The sequence below is a fragment of the Amblyomma americanum genome, chromosome 2 (assembly GCF_052857255.1).
Source record: "Amblyomma americanum isolate KBUSLIRL-KWMA chromosome 2, ASM5285725v1, whole genome shotgun sequence".
NCBI lineage: Eukaryota > Metazoa > Arthropoda > Arachnida > Ixodida > Ixodidae > Amblyomma > Amblyomma americanum.
This window is the reverse complement of record NC_135498.1, coordinates 98,985,295-99,002,685: the sequence shown is the minus strand read 5'-3', so window position 1 is coordinate 99,002,685 and position 17,391 is coordinate 98,985,295. Positions and strand designations below refer to the sequence as shown.

Here is a 17,391-nt window from a genome sequence, read left to right as displayed (position 1 = left end):
ACTCGAGCAAAGTCGCGAAAAGCGAGGCAACTAAAGAAACAACTAAATGACATTATCAGAGAGAAACAAGAAATGAGGGCGGGTTATTCGCCGGCTAGAACGCCGACTCCACCACCTCAGGCGATGGAGATGGCGCAACAACACAACGAAGGGGGAAACCCCATTGATGATATCAAAAACCTCATAACGAATCTACAGGGTCAGATGCAGCAAATGCAAAGTGAAATGCAACAGACACAACAAAAGTTTGCCCTGCACGAACAGAGCTTTAGAAACTATGTAAAAAACAAGACCACACAAAGAACCACCAACGACGCCAGAGACAGACTATACAACGAACGCAGGTTCGGCGCAGAGACTCCCAACACAACCAACAATAACCAAACATGGCAGAACGGCACCAACAACTAGAAATTTGGCAATGGAACTGCAGGGGGTACAAGCGTAAGCAAGGCCTCCTGCAGCAATTCATATACACCAGAGGAACCCCACCGGATGCAATTATGTTACAAGAAACAAACAACACCCCGACACTCAGGGGCTACATGTGTCAGGAAAGTGGCCACCCTGCAACCCTCATAAGCAAACAAGTAGTAGCCATAGCACACAAAGAAATAGAGGACACCCAGATTGAACACGTAATTACGGAGATAATTCCCAAAAAGAAAAGAATTTCCATAAGCACCTATATCGTAAATCTATACAGCCCACCCAAGCAAACAAAAGGGAACTTTATTAGGCTCTTTGCGGAGGCGAAAAAGTTGGCGGGGCAAAACACCTTAATCATAGCGGGCGACTTTAACGCCAAGAGTCCGAGATGGGGCTGTAACAAAGAGGACAAAAAGGGGCGCGGCATCTGCACGGCGGCAGAGAACGTAGGATGCGTGCTGCTAACCGACGAGAATCAACCGACTAGGCAGGGGAACAGCGTCAGTCCAGACACGAGTCCCGACCTAACCTTCAAAAGGGGCGCCAAACAAGCGGAGTGAGAAAACCTACTCGAGAACCTTGGAAGCGACCACCACATAATAAGGATCTGCACGGTGGTGGACAACGTCAGGAGGAAGATTGGCACGGCTCGGCTAACTGACTGGGACGTCTTTCAGAGCGCACTGCAAGCAGCTCGAGGACAACATCGGTTCTGCGGAAGAGTGGAGCCAACAACTCAGACGAATCCAAGACCTATACACGAAAGAAGTAGACAGAACGGAACAAACGCCGGAGGTGGACAAGCGCCTCCTCAAGCTATGGGAGGCGAGACGCGGGCTCACCAAGCAGTGGAAAAGACAAAAACTCAACAGGAAGCTAAAGAAGAAAATTGCTGATATAACCAAGCAAACGGAACAGTACGCGACGCAGCTGGCCAGGCAGGGGTGGCAGCAACTCGCTGAACGGCACCCTCAGCACGGCCAGAACATGGGAGATCCTCAAGGCCCTCGTGGACCCAAACAAACACAAATCCGAAAGCAGCAAGTCGGTACAGAGGCTGGTGCACCAATACGAAGACACGGACGAACAACTACTCGAAGAGGTCCGGATCAAGTGCTACGGCAAAGATCAGGTCGACAGCTACCGAGAAGAATACCATGGCGAGGAGAACCCGGCCATGGACCGACCCATCACGAGAGAGGAGGTCGTCGAGGCGATAAGATCGGCCACGAAGAACACGGCGGCGGGGGCGGACAAGATCCGGAACTCGCTAATAAGGAACCTCAGTGACGAGGCGATAGATCAGCTTACGACCTACCTCAACAAGCTCTGGCAAGAGGGAAGAGTGCCGGCGGAGTGGAAACACGCCGTCGTCGTGATGATTCTGAAGCCGGGCAAGAAGCTCCAGATCGAGAACCTCAGGCCGATACCTCTAACGTCGTGCCGGGGCAAGCTTTACAAGAAAGTGATCACGAAGAGAATCCAGTCGCACCTGGAGAACGAACAATGGTACCCGGACAGCATGTACGGGTTCAGAGCCAACCTCCCTACACAAGGTGTGCTGCTCCAACTTAAGGAGGAAGTGCTCGAGACGATGCCGAAGGCGCTCGAAAACGTCGTCATGGCCCTCGACATAAAGGGGGCTTTCGACAACCAAAGCCACGCGGCCATCATGGAAGGAATCAACAACACCAACTGCGGGAGGAGAACACACGATTACGTCAGAGCCTTCCTGAGCGACAGAACGGCGACCGTGAGGCTGGGCGAGCTGAGAAGCGACGTCTTCCCCACGCCGTGCAAAGGCACACCCCAAGGATCCGTCATATCGCCCGTCCTCTTCAACGTGGCAATGATTGGACTCGCAAGACGGCTCAAGGAGATCCAGGGCATCCAACATGCGATGTACGCCGACGACGTCACGATATGGGTCACCCAAGGATCACTCGGGGAGAAGCAAGAAAAACTACAGGAAGCGGCAACTTGCGTAGAAAATTACACCAGAGAGAGGGGCCTAAGATGCTCAACGGAGAAGTCGGAACTCCTAAGGGTCGGCAAGCATCCCACCCAGGCGACACTGGAGGTCGTTCTCGAGGGACAGAACATCCCGGAAAAGAACATGATAAGGATCCTGAACATGTGGTTGCAAGGAAGCCGGAAATGCAGCCACACCATCAGCCTGCTGAGCAAGGCGGCAGAGCAGGTGGGCCGTATGATCAACAGAGTCTCCCAAAAGAGATACGGAATGAAGGAAGAAGACACTCTCAAGCTAGTCAACAGCCTAATTGTCAGCCGAGTCACGTACTCCCTGCCGTACCACGCGACGACCAAGGCGAAAAGAGAGCAAGCCGGCACCATTCTCAGGAAGGCGTGCAAGACTGCTCTGCACCTACCCAAGAACACGTCGAACGAAAAGTTGCTCCAGCTAGGCATCAGCAACACCTTCAGCGAGCTCGCCGAAGCTCTGCTGGGAACGCAAACCACGAGACTCAGAGGCACCCCTACGGGACGAGCGCTCCTAAGAAGGTTGGGTCGGACCACGAGCGGTCTAGTAGACAGATACGCGGACGTACTGGACCACCTTAGGAAAACCATTAACGTGGGACCATTGCCGAAAAACATGGACCCCAATCTTCACGAAAACAGACGAAAAGCGAGGGCCGAATACGTAAAAAGAACGCTAGCCCAGTTATACAACACCGTATACACGGACGCTGCCGTATATCCGCGCGAGAGAGAACGCGTAGCCGCGACGGTAGTGGTAAACAAGGAAGGAAACATGATCACGTGTGCCATGGCAAAGGTTGCCGGCACAGCGGAGGCCGAAGAGATTGCCGTTGCGCTGGCGGCAGCAGAAGGCTACAGAACGGGCCGATCTCTCAACGTGCTGACGGACTCGAAGGAGACGTGCAGGAACTACACGAGGGGCAGGATCAGCAGAACAGCCCTTAGAATACTCAGCGGGGTAACCTCCGCTGAGGAGAAACCCAGGCATAACCTAATCTGGATCCCGGGCCACGCGGGTATAGGGGGGAACGAAAGGGCAGACAGCCTAGCTCGAGGTAACGCATTCCGAGCAGAGCAGTCAAATGCTCCGGAGCTCCGCCTACAGGCTTGCGAGGGGGGATACACAGAGACCTTGAACTTGCATAGGGGAGCTAGAATTAGATATCCACCACCACACAAAGCCCTAACAAAGGAGGAAGTGATCGGCTGGTGCAGATTACATACCAACTCCTTTCCTAACCTACACATACTTAATAAGATGTTCCTGACACAATACAAAGCCACCTGTCCTTGGTGCGGTGCCACACCTACACTTTACCATATCACGTGGGAGTGCGAACGCAACAAAGCATTCCACCAACACGTACACCCGAGTGCGGAGCAATGGGAGAGTCGGCTCACCAGCGGCGAGCTCACGACCCAAAGGGCCTTAGTGCAGCACGTGAATGATGCAGCACGACTCAGTGGAGCCTTGGAATAGGGGCCCACCCTTGCTGACGAGAACCCTCAAGTCGCCAGCGCCAGAGAAGATGACGGAGACTTCTTAACCGCGAAACCCTTGAAAGATGCAATAAAGTTTTCACTCACTCACTCACTCACTCACTCACTCACTCACTCACTCGCCATTTGGTTGAAACTTGTGATGTAAAAACTGATAAGGACACTGTGATCGCCATTTGAAAGAAGACGGGCATGCAGCCTGACCTACTTGCAATAAACTCTCTTGAATAAACTGTCTTGCTTGCAAAAACGGCTGCAATAACGACTGGCGGTGGAAACGCCAGTATTTTATTTTTTTACTTTTCTGTCGTGTGAAAGCTCCATTTTCAGTGAAAGTCATTAGAGTGCGATAATCTGTAGACGCAGGCTCACTTCAGTTTGCCCCAGTATGCACTTAACACTGCGTGAAGGTAAGCAGGACATATCGAGACACTGGCGTCTCTTTCTGTGTGTGTTACAGTGGAAAACCGTGGGCTGTCTACAATCCACTCGAAAAGGACAAGCATGGTAGAGATGCTTCTTTTCTGGACCAGTACGCAGCGGAACGATGGGAGGTGAGGGCGAGAGGTCACTGTTGTGAGGAAAAAATATGTATGCATTTTACTCCATTGTAGCCATGACCATAGAGGTGATAGCGTGCTGCACATTTGAATGCACTGTTTTACGTTTCAGACTTCCTTTATCATGCTGTTTCTGGTGCCCAGAAGTTGCAGCTTAACTTCAGCCAGTAAAAACACAGAGGCAGGCCTGGGCAGCACCTAGAAACTGCTCCTCAGTTGCAAATATCACGGAACAGTTTATTAGTATGTGTGCTTGTTTCTAGTGGAAGGGTTTGTTACCAGATACTGGCTCAAGGTCTGAGCCCATGTAGGTGCTTACCTTTGTATCTCAAGTGCTTTGATGAAATCATTTGAATCTAATTTATCTGTCTCGTATGAGCTGCTACCAGTTACTCTTATCATTGATTATGCATATCATTGAGCATGTTCTATTGTAGTGCAATATTGCTTTTCATCTTTTCTCGGGTGGCGTGTAATTCTGGGACTTCTTAAACAGGAGTCTGACATCTGTTTATTCTGTCGAAAACAGAAGTTGACGCATACCCCCTGCCCCGCATGTTTTTAATTTGCAGTTTCCCGCGGGGGGGGGGCATCGCGGCATGCGCAGCTCAATGCAACAAACACGTAATATTGCAATCACAAAGGCGGCAGTCTGAAGCTATTGGAGATCAAAAGTAAAAAAGCGGTGTTCCAGCACACTTTAGTGCTGTCCGACTTACTGGCAGCAAACTGAACTGCAAACGGTCATGTAGTTTCGGATTCCGGCGTGACACACGCCCGGGAAATTATCAGAATCAGTTTTCCCACGCGCTACCGAACACTCTAAGCTACAACCAGCACTAACAAGCTGGGTAAACAACACGCTATTGGAATTTTCTTCAGCAGAATTGATTTGCATACGAACGAACAACTTTTTTTACTTCAAGGAGCCTCATGTTTGCATACGAACGAACAACTTTTTTTACTTCAAGGAGCCTCATGTAGCCAAGAACGGGCACTGTCACGGAGCGTGTACTACCTGGCGGTCATCTAAAACTGTTTCGGACTCCGCAAAAAATAAGTCGACTGCTCGTATATGTTAACACCGAATTTTAGGATCGTATTCTTCTTTTTTTTTTCGAAGAAAGGGCAACCTAACCCTCAAACCGTGGCATACTACTCAAAGAAACGGTGCAGGTCGGCATTGCGCGCAGTCAACCCGTCGTGGGCACGTAGCAAGAATGATCGCATCACGGGAGGCGTTGGCACTGTTACGGGTGGGCAGTACTTCGATGCCAGCACCTCCGCTGTGCCCTGACAAAGCGTGGAGAGCATGTTACTTTGAAACTGGTATCTACGCCTACGTTGCAGTGAAGCATGTCTTCTCCTCTGTAGGCGCATGCTTCGGTGGTCCGCAAGCCATACCAGATTTGTTTTTGTGCTGAGAGTACCGGGCGCTTCACATATCGAGCATCAGCATTGCTAATCGAGATCGCTATTCACCGCTGCCTCGCGACTCCGAGAGGCCACTGCTTCATCAGTTTGCGGCGAAATGGGATCGGATATGCCTGCACAGCATCCCAGATCTCCGAATTAACCGGGCTGGTACACGCCGCCACTTCGAATTATCGGGTCAAATTTATATTAGAAATACGGGACCACAGAAGTTTTTCAAATTATCTCAGTTCAAAATATCGAGGCTTTACTGTATAGTAGGATACAGCTTAAGGAAACAGCAGTTGGTAACAGTGGCTCACGACCAGCAGGTTTCTTCTACCAATCGGAGTAGCAAACCACATCATCGTTTCAATTTTTCACTCAGATTAACGTGTCAAATGCATTGGAGTTCTTGCATTTATAATTTCGTCTTGTGATTACGTTTTCATTTAGGTAACAGGAAAAACTTTTAACTGCAGGCTATTTTCTCATCGCATAAAAATAGTTTGTGCAGTCATGAATCTGAGTGCAACTTCACTGCTGACGTAACCTGTCTGTGGTATCTGCTACCTGGCTACATGTCCTTTGTTGATCACGGTTTTTATACTAGCCTTATGTGCTGTTCTGTGCATGATAAACCAGTGTGTTTGCCTCTTTCGGTTCACATTGCTGCCAACTGTGCCTTTTGTCTGTTGTGCAGTGTGTTCTTCATTTCATGGTGGGCTGTCATACAACAGAAGGCATTAGTGCAGATGCGGTGCGGATACTTCTCCACGCTGGACTGATGAAATCGTAAGCTTCTTCATGTGCTTTACCTCTTTTCAGAGCTTTTTAACTTTGCCTTGCGGTGACGGCTTCGGTAAACTTTTGTATTCTGTTACTGGCCAAAGTGGTGGCGGCACTGTTCGAAAATGCCGCCTTGGCCATGTTGGCAGGTGGTGGTACGAGTGTAATGGGCATGTTCAGATGCAGACAGTCGCAGCGGTCCCAGGAACATTGTTTGTTTCTGTTTAGTTTTAAGGAAATAGCCTTTGATCGCTCATAGTCACGTCCGTCCGTTACATTTTAGGTCACGTGACCTTGTGATGTCGCGTGATCTCTCTGCCACGCTGGCGCCACCTGCTCTTCTCCTCTGTCGTGAAATGGAATCAAGTGCGGGAAATTCAAATCAGTGCAATGAGTCGCAAACGGCTTTCGCCTTCCCGCAGTTGTAAGATGTCTAAATGCCTCCAACAAATTTTTTTGCCTGTGTTGTGGTAATGTGTCAGCACAAAGGAATGAGCCTAAATTTGACAAAAAATAGTGCAGTTTTGTTGGAAAACTTTGATATTTGACAAGAGCTTGAGGATGTTGCTTGTGCTTTTGCACAAAGTTGCAGGTTTGGAGCTGTAATGAGCAAGATATAAACTTTGTGCAAGCTTCAATATTTCCCTAGTAAAAATTTGCAAACTCTTTGGCTTGGAAAAATGGAAAGGACTTTCTTTGTGCTTGTAATGTAGAGAAAAGAATTGCAAGCATTAATTCAAAATTTTTGCATTCCAAAAAACTGCGCTTTTCATCACAAACTTAAAACAAGATATATGCAGACGCTAAATGGGTCATGACATGGTCTACAAACAAATCGTGCTTTTACGTTGCAGCTACTGGCCACGGCATTATGCGTGCTTAAAGAAGAAGTAGGGCTCTACGCATACATTTGAGCTAGAAATTATAATTTCAAGTTATCACCACTAAGCCCCTCCCCATAGCAGTGACGGCCATAATGAAGCAGCTTGAGTAATGTCTTAAACTGACAGCGCCGTTGTCCGCTGAAAAACTGCCGCGCTCTCCGTCGGTGCAGCACAGAGTGCATGCCTACCCGAGCGCGACCATGGCACATTGTGATGAAGTTGCTGATTCCGAGAAGGACACAGGCCTTTGTTGCCTATGTCCCATTCCAACTTCACCCCACTGCAACCCAAGCCTGAACAACGAACACTTCACTTCCCTATGCTCACTACACACGGTTTAGTCATTCAGTTGCGAGCAAGTACGTGACTGTCAGTCTATGTCGTCACGAACCGCGAGTGCACCAATTTTGCTGGCTGCCACACGGTTCAAGAGAACCTTTAAATATTCAATTACAAATTACTCGCTGCACCAAATCAGCCCATATTTTGTCCACTTGTAGCGAAGCAGGTTTTATTGATATGCCTGAAGTACTGGACATGGGAATGTAGACTAAAGCAAGTTTACTCGCGGAACTTAAGACCAGGCATCAAGAGCAGCTTGAGGTCAGTTTTACTCACCAGCCAGTGGTTGTGGCAGACCAGCTAGCTTTGTCTTGCTTGGCCTTAACGTCCTTTACTGTTTCCCGCTTGCCCCTTGAGTCATATGAGTGTTGATCATAGATCTGTGGCCCACATCCGTGCATGGCCACCAACAGTCGCAGGATCACTGTTGCGGTCAACCGCCTCACTTGGTATGCTGAGATTGCAGTCCTGCCCCAAGATGCACAATTCATCACAGGACTATTCACCGGCCTCACGATCTCGCAGAACGATTCAGACAAATTCTTGGTAACATACTCCTCGTGTACAGGGTAGTCCACTCTAAGTACGAACACGGCGCAGCGTGGCCACACTGTGGCATGTTCGTACTTAGAGTGGACCACTCCGTACATTTCCTCCGACAACTGTAGTAAGGATCAGGCCCGCCCCATTGTTACTTATGCCTGCAACACTGCTGCCCAAGCAGTGACTGGCTTTTCGTCGTTCTGTCTGTTGTACAAATGTGAGCTTTTCTGCCTCCTTGACATACCTTTTCAACCCTGCTTCCCCGCTAGCTGGTAATACACCTCCCTTTCTGAAGTCGCCTGTCATGCTGAGCAGTGCCATCAGCTGGCTCACTTGTTCACTTCCAACTGTTAAGGCCTCTGCAAACATCACAACAGGCAAGGCAAGCCTGCTCATGACTTTTCCGCCGACTCCTTAGTCTGTCTGTTCCGGCGAGTGCCAGATTTTCTTCCAGGTTCCAGGGCCCCTCCCATGTCATGCAAAGTACCCGGCTTGTCAACAATGCTACTGAACCGTTGGTGCCTACTTAGGTCCAGTGCTCCTGCGGTCATGAAGCCATTCACATCATTCGTGTAAAAACATGTTACAACCCCATGTCGTCTCTTTGCCATGAACTGCCATCATGGCTCCCCCTTTCCTTGAAGGCAATTGCAATGAAGATCATGACGCTCATTCATTGATGTCAAAGACAACAAAGCCGGTTGATGTGCTGTTGGTGTTGCCTTGTGCATGGTACTGAGCTCAAGTTGCTCTCTTGAGGCTCGCTCTGGTTGTGCAACTTGATCTGCTTCAGCCTACATTCTTTCCCCCAGAGCATCCGGCATCTTAGGCAACCCCGCCTCAGTAGTTCTAAACAAGATTTTTTTTTTGTTTACTGTCATGAAATCGTTCACAATTCAAAAATTTAAAAAAAATCAGTTTTAATTTCATTGAACAGAACACTGTTGGCAGCAGGTCTCCTGCAAATTTTTTCTATTGACCCTCGGTAGGCGATAATTATAAGTAAGCAATAATGCTTTCCATTATGTTGTTTAAATTAAAACGATTAAATAGTAAATGGCATCTATACGTATTTGATTCCTGTCGGTAGCTAAGAGCAAGAGCTAGGAGTATGATTTCGCACTGACTCTGTGTGGTTGCATTTTGGTTTCGACAATATCCAAATCACTAAAAATGCTTTGCAAGTTTGGTTTTGCTTATTAGCCGTATTTTATAACAGTCAATGTGTGAATTGCTGTTTTATGTAGTTTCTCGAGGCTTGGCTAATGTCGGCCATAATTCTTCTACACATCTGAAGGTGGCTTCATCGCACAGTGCACGTTAAAGAACCCCTGGTGGTCAAAATTTCCAGAGCCGTTCACTACGGCGTCCCTCATAGCCTGAGTCGCTTTGGGACTCAGGCTATGAGTTCCCATAAACCATCTGGAATTAAAATTATATAAATTTAAATAACTACTCAGTGATTCGGTTCAGTGTCCCAGTTTATTATGCTCATGTCTAACTATTAAAGCAAATGAGTTTTCGTGATCAGTTTTCTTAGTGAAATTGTGCCGCACGCATTGCTTCAAAGCTATAGAGCATTTGCGATTGTTTGTTCAAGTTTCTGTAATGTTGCAGTGGGGCTTCGTTTTTAGAAGCAGGGGGTGGTCAGTACAGGTGTACAATAACGGACAGCGTAATATGAACGATGTTTTGGCATTTAAATATTTGTGGTGCATTACGTAGGAAAAATTAATGGATGTTTTATACTTATCCAAGTAAATGCCGCTTGTGCACTTGCTCATAAAGGCAGCAAACCTTTCCATTTTCATTGCACAGTAGTAAGAAAGAGTTGGAACACTGAAGTGTGGTCCGCATGTATTATATCTGCAACTCCACACTAGCAGTCGAAAGTTTATGGAACACGGCTTCAGCGAAAAAAAAAAAAAAGAAAGTGTGAACTCCATCTTTGCATGTCACTTGGAATAGTTGCACGAAGTGTGATGAGCATTAATGTGCTTAGTAGGTGATGTAAAAGAGGGTGTGTATGGTGTGATGAAAAAAGCAAGGCCTATGCATGCATATAGAGCTGTTCGCAGATATTTCTCGACCATTGCAGCCATGAAAAGTTTGACCTCCAGGCCGACTTAGCAAGGAGCCTTGAACAGAGGCTTTGTCCTTTACGTCCCTGCTCTACCTGTGATGTGCACCCCTCAATGTTGGGCAACGTCTCCAGGCACTGAGGAGACTCAGCGTTTTGTGGCTTCCGTGTTCTTTAAACTTCTGCAGCCACCTGAATATACTGGAGCGGTGCACGTGGGAACCTGCTTGTGGTGATGTTAGTTAAAGAGATGCTGAGGTGAAATTGAAGTTGGTCTGGATAAATTGCCAGATTGTAATCACAAAGTGGTTACTTTCACTGACAGTGGAGCTTGTAAGCTGGGTGAGGTCAAAAAAATTCAGTGCACATGTGTCGCCACCATTGTCCGTTTTTGCATGCAAACTGTCGTTATATTGACGGTTTCTTTGCATGCGGAACCCCAGGTATAGGTTCTGCTGAAAGCACCAACTAGTCTACCAACATGTTCTACTGAATTTGAATTGAGTGGCGGAAAGACTAGAATGTTCTGTTTTTAAGTATAATTTTCTCAATGTAATGGATGCGTGTTTTACACATAATTGGTTTTTACTGCGGACAAAAATTGTGCGAAGCTGTCCTCAGTATACCATTAAAAGTAAACCGGCTGCATTCAGCCGGAATCGCAGTTTGGCTAATGTGAGTAATTTTTCAGTCACGATGCCTGAAACTCAGCCCACTTGTTTTGTTGCGGTAGATAGACTACACGAAACTTTGCTGCAATGGAGACCGTTTCCAGTACACCCTTTACCCATGTGCTGCTGCCTTTGTGAATGCAGGGAGGAAGGCGAAGGCAGTTCCCCACTGATCACGATGGAGGGCTTCCAGTTTCTGCTGATGGACACGCCTTCCCAGGTGTGGCACTTCGTGCTCCAGTATTTGGACACCATTGAGGTATGCACTGGCCTCCTCTCTCTATCTCGGTGACATGTGCTGCTTCTTTGATTTAGTCCACATTGCCAGTTAGCTGTGTAACCTCGTAGCCATCCATAACCTCGTCATTCTTGTGTTCATTCTCTGCCCCGTTCCATCCTTGCACGGGGTCCAGACGACGCATTCTCCTACACGGTGGAATTTTAGCGTGGTACCGTTAAAAGCCCCGTTATCCAGAAAATCTGGTGTTGGCACTGTCGGCATTGGCTTTGTGAGCCAAAAATAACAAGCGTGACCCCGGCAGGTGGTCCCCAGAAAGCAACTTAGGAGGCAGGTGGGCCGCCTAGGTCACATGACCTTGTGGCGTCATCACAGCCTTCTCACCGGATAGTGAGAAAACTGCCCATCATGGCAGGTGCCATTCAGTTAACGATTGGTTGCTCGGGAATAGCAACCTGGGCTCCACAGGGCCCACCGCTGGCACCACCTGCCGTCGCAGGGCATTTGGCATTCGCTACAGTGCTTGGGCTGATCACACAGTTTGCAATTCGGCAAAATCGACACAGTAAGCAGGCTAGGTGTCACTGTAAACACAGTGCGTTGTGGACAGATTCTATGTACAAGGTGTCACAAGGGAGCGGGGAAAGGGTGGTCCACTCGCATTGCTGCTCAAGTTGCTGCTCTTGTGTCTTTCTTGTGAACCAGTTTGCAGTTTGCTAGCGGTGCCTTGCTCCGCCGATAATTGACCGCTCAGGTCACTGTTCTAGTAAAGGGGTATCTGGCCTGCTTACAGTGCTTCATATCATGACAGCATCGGTAAGCTCCTTGATCTTGGGGACATTATGTCAAAGTGCGATATTGGACTTCCTTTCACTGGATGCAGTTGTTATATTAAAAGGATTGTAACAAAAGGTAGGGTCGAACCTCACTACAATGAAACTGACGGGACGCGCAAGAAATTTTGTTGTGGCGAAATCTGCCCCAAAACCTGTGTCAGATTTGACTACACCCTTCACAGACATCATTTATTTCCAAAAAATCCGTCATGTTCATTTTCCTCCTTCCTTTGGAGATCAGCACCGGGGCACAATGCTTGCACTCGGTCAGCAGCTGCATCGTGGCGTCATCATTGTGGGCGCCAATGAAATTACGAATGACGTCAAATGCGTCGATCACATTCAGTGCAGGAGGCAGACCTGATTACTTTTGTGCTTCACTTTCATTTTCCGACGCCGCGTCGCTATGGTGAACCCCCCTTCATTTAACTCTTCATGAGCAGTTAGGTTTGTGTCAACGGCGATGTATTTGTCTGCTGACGTCCATGGGCACATTCCCGGCTTCCCGAAGGACTGCACACGCCGCAGTAGCTTCTGTGGAGGGTGGCTCCACTCTGAAACGGTAGTCTTCCTCGTCCATTGTTGAATGGGCAGTCACTTAAGCATCAGGCTTAAAGCCAGCATGCTCAAAGCAATTTTTGGTTACGCTTCGCTGGGTTGCTGTCCATACTCTGGTACTCATTTGTAGGGCTATGAATAAGTCCACTTTGGTCAGCCGCCCAGTGTCAATATTCAGCAAAAATCGCTGAATAAACCGCTACCGGTGAGCACATTTCACGCTGTGAATACAGTAAAAGCTCGTTAATTCGGACTTCTAGGGACCGTAAATTATGTCCGAATTATCGAGTTGGCAACAAAAACAATAAATGCACGATTTTCATCAACATACCTTTACTGCGCAAAGCAATCGAGGACGCTCGTCTGCTTTCGCGCACAAACCCGCGCGGCTACTATTTTTCTAAGTCTTTCCAGGTGCTTAGCAGCTCACATGCTGTTTGCAGTGTCCCAACAAAATTCTTCCAATACAGCGAGGGCCTCCACCGCTTCCTTCACACTGCGAGGGGGCCAAGGCTGCTCCTCTCTCCTCAGATCCTCTTCCTCCTCAGAATCTTCGCCGTGCAGCACGTCCCTGACAATTTCTTCATCGGTAAGATGGCCGGCTGTAACAACGCCGTCATCAATGCTGACGTAATCAGCAAGTGTCACTGCATCCAGCAGAACTCCTCCGAAATCCTGGCAGTCATCTCCATTGTCGTCTAGCGACACTTTGGCCACTGCATCATCGCAAGGTTCACGCACAACGGAGCCACTGTGTCTAAAACAGTTAGCAACGACGTGTGCGGGCGTGTTGTGCCAAACATAGACAATATTGTTGACCGCACTCAAAAGATTCATGTCGTACTGCTTGCCGACTTCATGGCGCAGGAGCACACATTCCAGCACGCGCCTGTGGTATTTGGTCTTGGCATACTGAATTATGCCTTCGTCCATCGGTTGGAGGGCCGATGTGCTCAGTGGCAAGAAAACAACTTCTATGTTGTCCAGTCCAGTGACACTGTTATGCGCACTGCAATTGTCCAGCACCATTAACACTTTGCGGAAACTGTCGGTCTAACTTCTGCATCCAGCCTCGAAAAATTTCCGACGTCATCCAGGCCTTTTTATTCGCTCGGTATTCCACTGGAAGAGCAGGCATGTTCTTAAAGCACCGTGGCTCTTGTGCCTTTCCAATGACGACAAGCGGCAAGTGCTCTGTCCTTGTCATGTTGGCGGCTAAAAGAATGGTGACTCGCTCCTTGCTTCTTTTGCCACCGATGCACGGATCTCCTTTCATGGTCACAGTCTTGTCTGGCAAAGTCTTAAAGAAAAGTGCTCTTTGATCAGCATTAAATATATAATTTGGATCGTAGGCGGCGATGGGTTCGAGCAGCTGAGCGTTCTTCCAGTTGTTGGCAACGTCTTCGTTGTCAGCACCTCTTTCGCCGTACACAGTCTTAAAAATGAGGCCATGTCACTCTCTGAAGCGTGCGCATCACCTTTCCGATGCTTGGAATGCATCGATATGCATCATCAGTGCAAACCTCACGGCTTGCGCCATGATGCGGGGTCCACTCAATGGCAGGTTTGCATTACGCGAGTTGACCACCCACCGAAGCAAAGCCTCTTCCAACTCTGGATGAGCTGCTGTTCGCAGGCACTTTTGTGATGCTCGGAACTTCTCGCTTTCAAACGCCTGAAGAATCTGTTCTTCATTTTTCACATATGTGCTCAAGGTACTTCTTTTCACGTCTTACTTCTTTATGGCTTCTTGTCGAGAGAGCCCGTCCTTCAGGGCCCGCAAAATTTCCACTTTGGTAGCCAAGTCCTTGGCCTTGTACTTCGACCGTTTAGCCGGCGTTGTCATCGGAAGAGAATGCGGTGACACGGGCGCACAGTAGAAAAGCACTAATAAGGTTCAATAACTGAGCCGCGCTAAATCCAGCGGCCCTCGGCAAAACAGCGTGCAAGGATACAGTGCACCAATAGCAACAGAGCGACAAAATGCCCCCGTCGATAACGCCGACACGTGAAAAAAAACAAGAAAAAGCGCCCATCCAGCCACAAGTCGAGCCAATTGAATTGGATTGGCCAAGTTTGTTAATTGATGTCAATGGCGATGCTGCGTTTGGGTATCACTTTTGTGCCACGTTTGCCGTATTTTCGTTTTCGAGCCTCTGTGGCTGCCCGAAATCGTCCGAATTATCCGAGGTGGGATGGAATTTATCCGAATCAACGAGAGTTTCGTCCCATAGACACCTATATATAATTGTAGGGACCAAATGCGAAGGTCGAATTATTCGAAATTTCTGAATTAACGGAAGTGGAATTAACAAGCTTTCACTGTAATGCCTTGGTGTACTGGCTGGATCAGAGCCATGCAGTTTGGCAGGAAAAACTCAACTTCCACATCTTCCAGCGCAACGTTATCAGCTGAGAATATTATCAATAAACAAGCACACCTTGTAGTTTTGGGCCTTCATAGCATGTTTGAAAGCTTTGGTCCAATCACAGAAAATGGCCTGCATCAACCATGATTTCTTGTTTTCCAGATACCTTACTGGCAAGCTCTTACTGCCTTTGAAGCATCGATGCCTGGTACTCTTGTCAATAACTAGCTGGCAGCGCTTGTTGGAGCTGTCCATGTTAGTGCAGGGAAGCAGAGTTGCACGCTTTTTTGCTGTGCTTCCCTCCGTTGCACGGTTGGTCTTTCATGTTCAGCGTGTTTGTGGACAGGAATTCATTAAAAAGTCTTGTCTCATCCACTTCATAAATTTCGGACAGGGCATACTCTTTCATTATATCGGGCAAAGCAGATGACACCTTACTCTCTGCACCATTGGCGTCTGAACCATCAGACTTGGCTGCACAACACTTCTGCAACGATGTCATGCTGGGGCCTTAAAATGGGTCAGCCAACTTGTGCTTGCTTTAAAATCGTCGATGCCCAGAATGCAAGCATAGTTGATTGCCTTCTGTTGCAGCATGCTTCCACCGACTGGCATTTCTGTGGCATGCATGTTGAGGAACCATGCAAAGAATGCCTTCTCAGGGTCCTCATGTGCCGCTTGCATCAACTTCTTGTGTGCTAAGCAGAAGTCCCCAGAGGAAGAACACTAGTGATCGCATCCTTCGGGTTCAAGAGTGTCGACAGGGTGCTGTCAGAGATGGATACATCCGCTGCAATGCCTCCTTTTTTTTTCTGCCACTTGAAGCCTTGGTGATGATTTGCGCCTTCACCTCCAAAGAAAGGAACTTCCGCTATAAGTGGGAGCAGCTGTACGTGATTCACCCCTCCATTATTTAATGCATGGTGGGTGCAGGTATAGTAAATTATGGTGATGATGGGTAAAGGTAAAATCTGTTTGCAATGTGTCTGTTTCTTTTCGTAGCTATGTTTTGTGGGAAGGCGTTTGTCTTTAGTTTGAACTACTTGTACTGACATATGAAAGTATTTAAAAATATTCGAAACTACTACAAAATGTTCAGTTCATTTTGCAACCAAAAATTTAATATTTGCACACCTCTAGTTTTTGTTAATTACCTTCACACTTGTAGCTGGCTTGTTTTCTGCGTGCTTTTGGCATTATTGACTAAAAAGCAACGTGTGGCATACACAGCCGCTATTGAATATCCTTGTTTAAGGGAAGCAAGACAGCTGCTTGCTGGCTTTGTGAAGGGCTGTGGGTGTACAGGGTTAGTAGTATTACTGATGTGTAAGTAGCCTGGTAAAGGCTGTTCATGAAAGCGTAAGTTCATCAACCAAGAAAAGGGGAGGACTTCCTCGTTTTGTGGATTATTTAGTAATCACTGAAAATAGGACACTGTAATGTCATATTTTTTTTTAAACTATACTTTTTGTGAAATTTGCTGCACTGTGTTTTTATTTTTTTACCCAGGCCTTGTTGCATCGTTGTGTTTTTAATTCTGTTGTAATATTTCTGTTTCTTTTAACCACATCATCTGTTTTACAATTTGTGCAAACCTTTTACTTCTTTGTTGAGCGCCATGTCATTGTGGGCATAATTAGCAAGTACCATATCCAGCTGGTGCGATAAGCCTTCTCCTTTGCTCTTTGCAGTCACGTGGCTTGAACTTGGTGGAATGCCTTACATTCCTGTTCCAGCTCAGCTTTCTCACACTAGGCAAGGTAAGCCGACTTTTAAATTCTTTGTGTTCAATTAGTTTTGGATATAATGGTAGGATCATTTAGGGTTTTTTTTATGCTCCATTAGCAGCTCCTACCACGTACTCATGCTCCTAGTTACGTATTTGGCTTTCACGGACTGAAGTCTGGAAAGCCGGAAAGTTTTGGATATAATAGTAGGATCATTTAGGGGTGTTTTTTTTATGCTCCATTAGCAGCTCCTACCACGTACTCATGCTCCTAGTTATTGGACTTTCACAGACTGAAGTCTGGAAAGCCGGAAAGTTTTGGATATAGTAGTAGGATCATTTAGGGGTGTTTTTTTTATGCTCCATTGGCAGCTCCTACCACGTACTCATGCTCCTAGTTATTGGACTTTCACAGACTGAAGTCTGGAAAGCCGGAAAGTTTTGGATAT

At 47.5% G+C, this 17,391-nt stretch overlaps 1 protein-coding gene across 1 annotated transcript in view; it reads left to right on the top strand.

Moving 5' to 3' along the window:
- The window catches only part of mrn (general transcription factor IIH subunit 4 marionette), a 48,130-nt gene that overhangs the window by 5,040 nt on the left and 25,699 nt on the right, over window positions 1–17,391 (top strand). Inside the window, exons 4-7 of the mRNA XM_077654992.1 lie at window positions 4,394–4,487; window positions 6,610–6,701; window positions 11,360–11,474; window positions 16,908–16,976. Of these exons, the coding sequence (XP_077511118.1) occupies window positions 4,394–4,487; window positions 6,610–6,701; window positions 11,360–11,474; window positions 16,908–16,976 (370 nt within the window). The remainder of the gene's footprint in view (window positions 1–4,393; window positions 4,488–6,609; window positions 6,702–11,359; window positions 11,475–16,907; window positions 16,977–17,391) is intronic.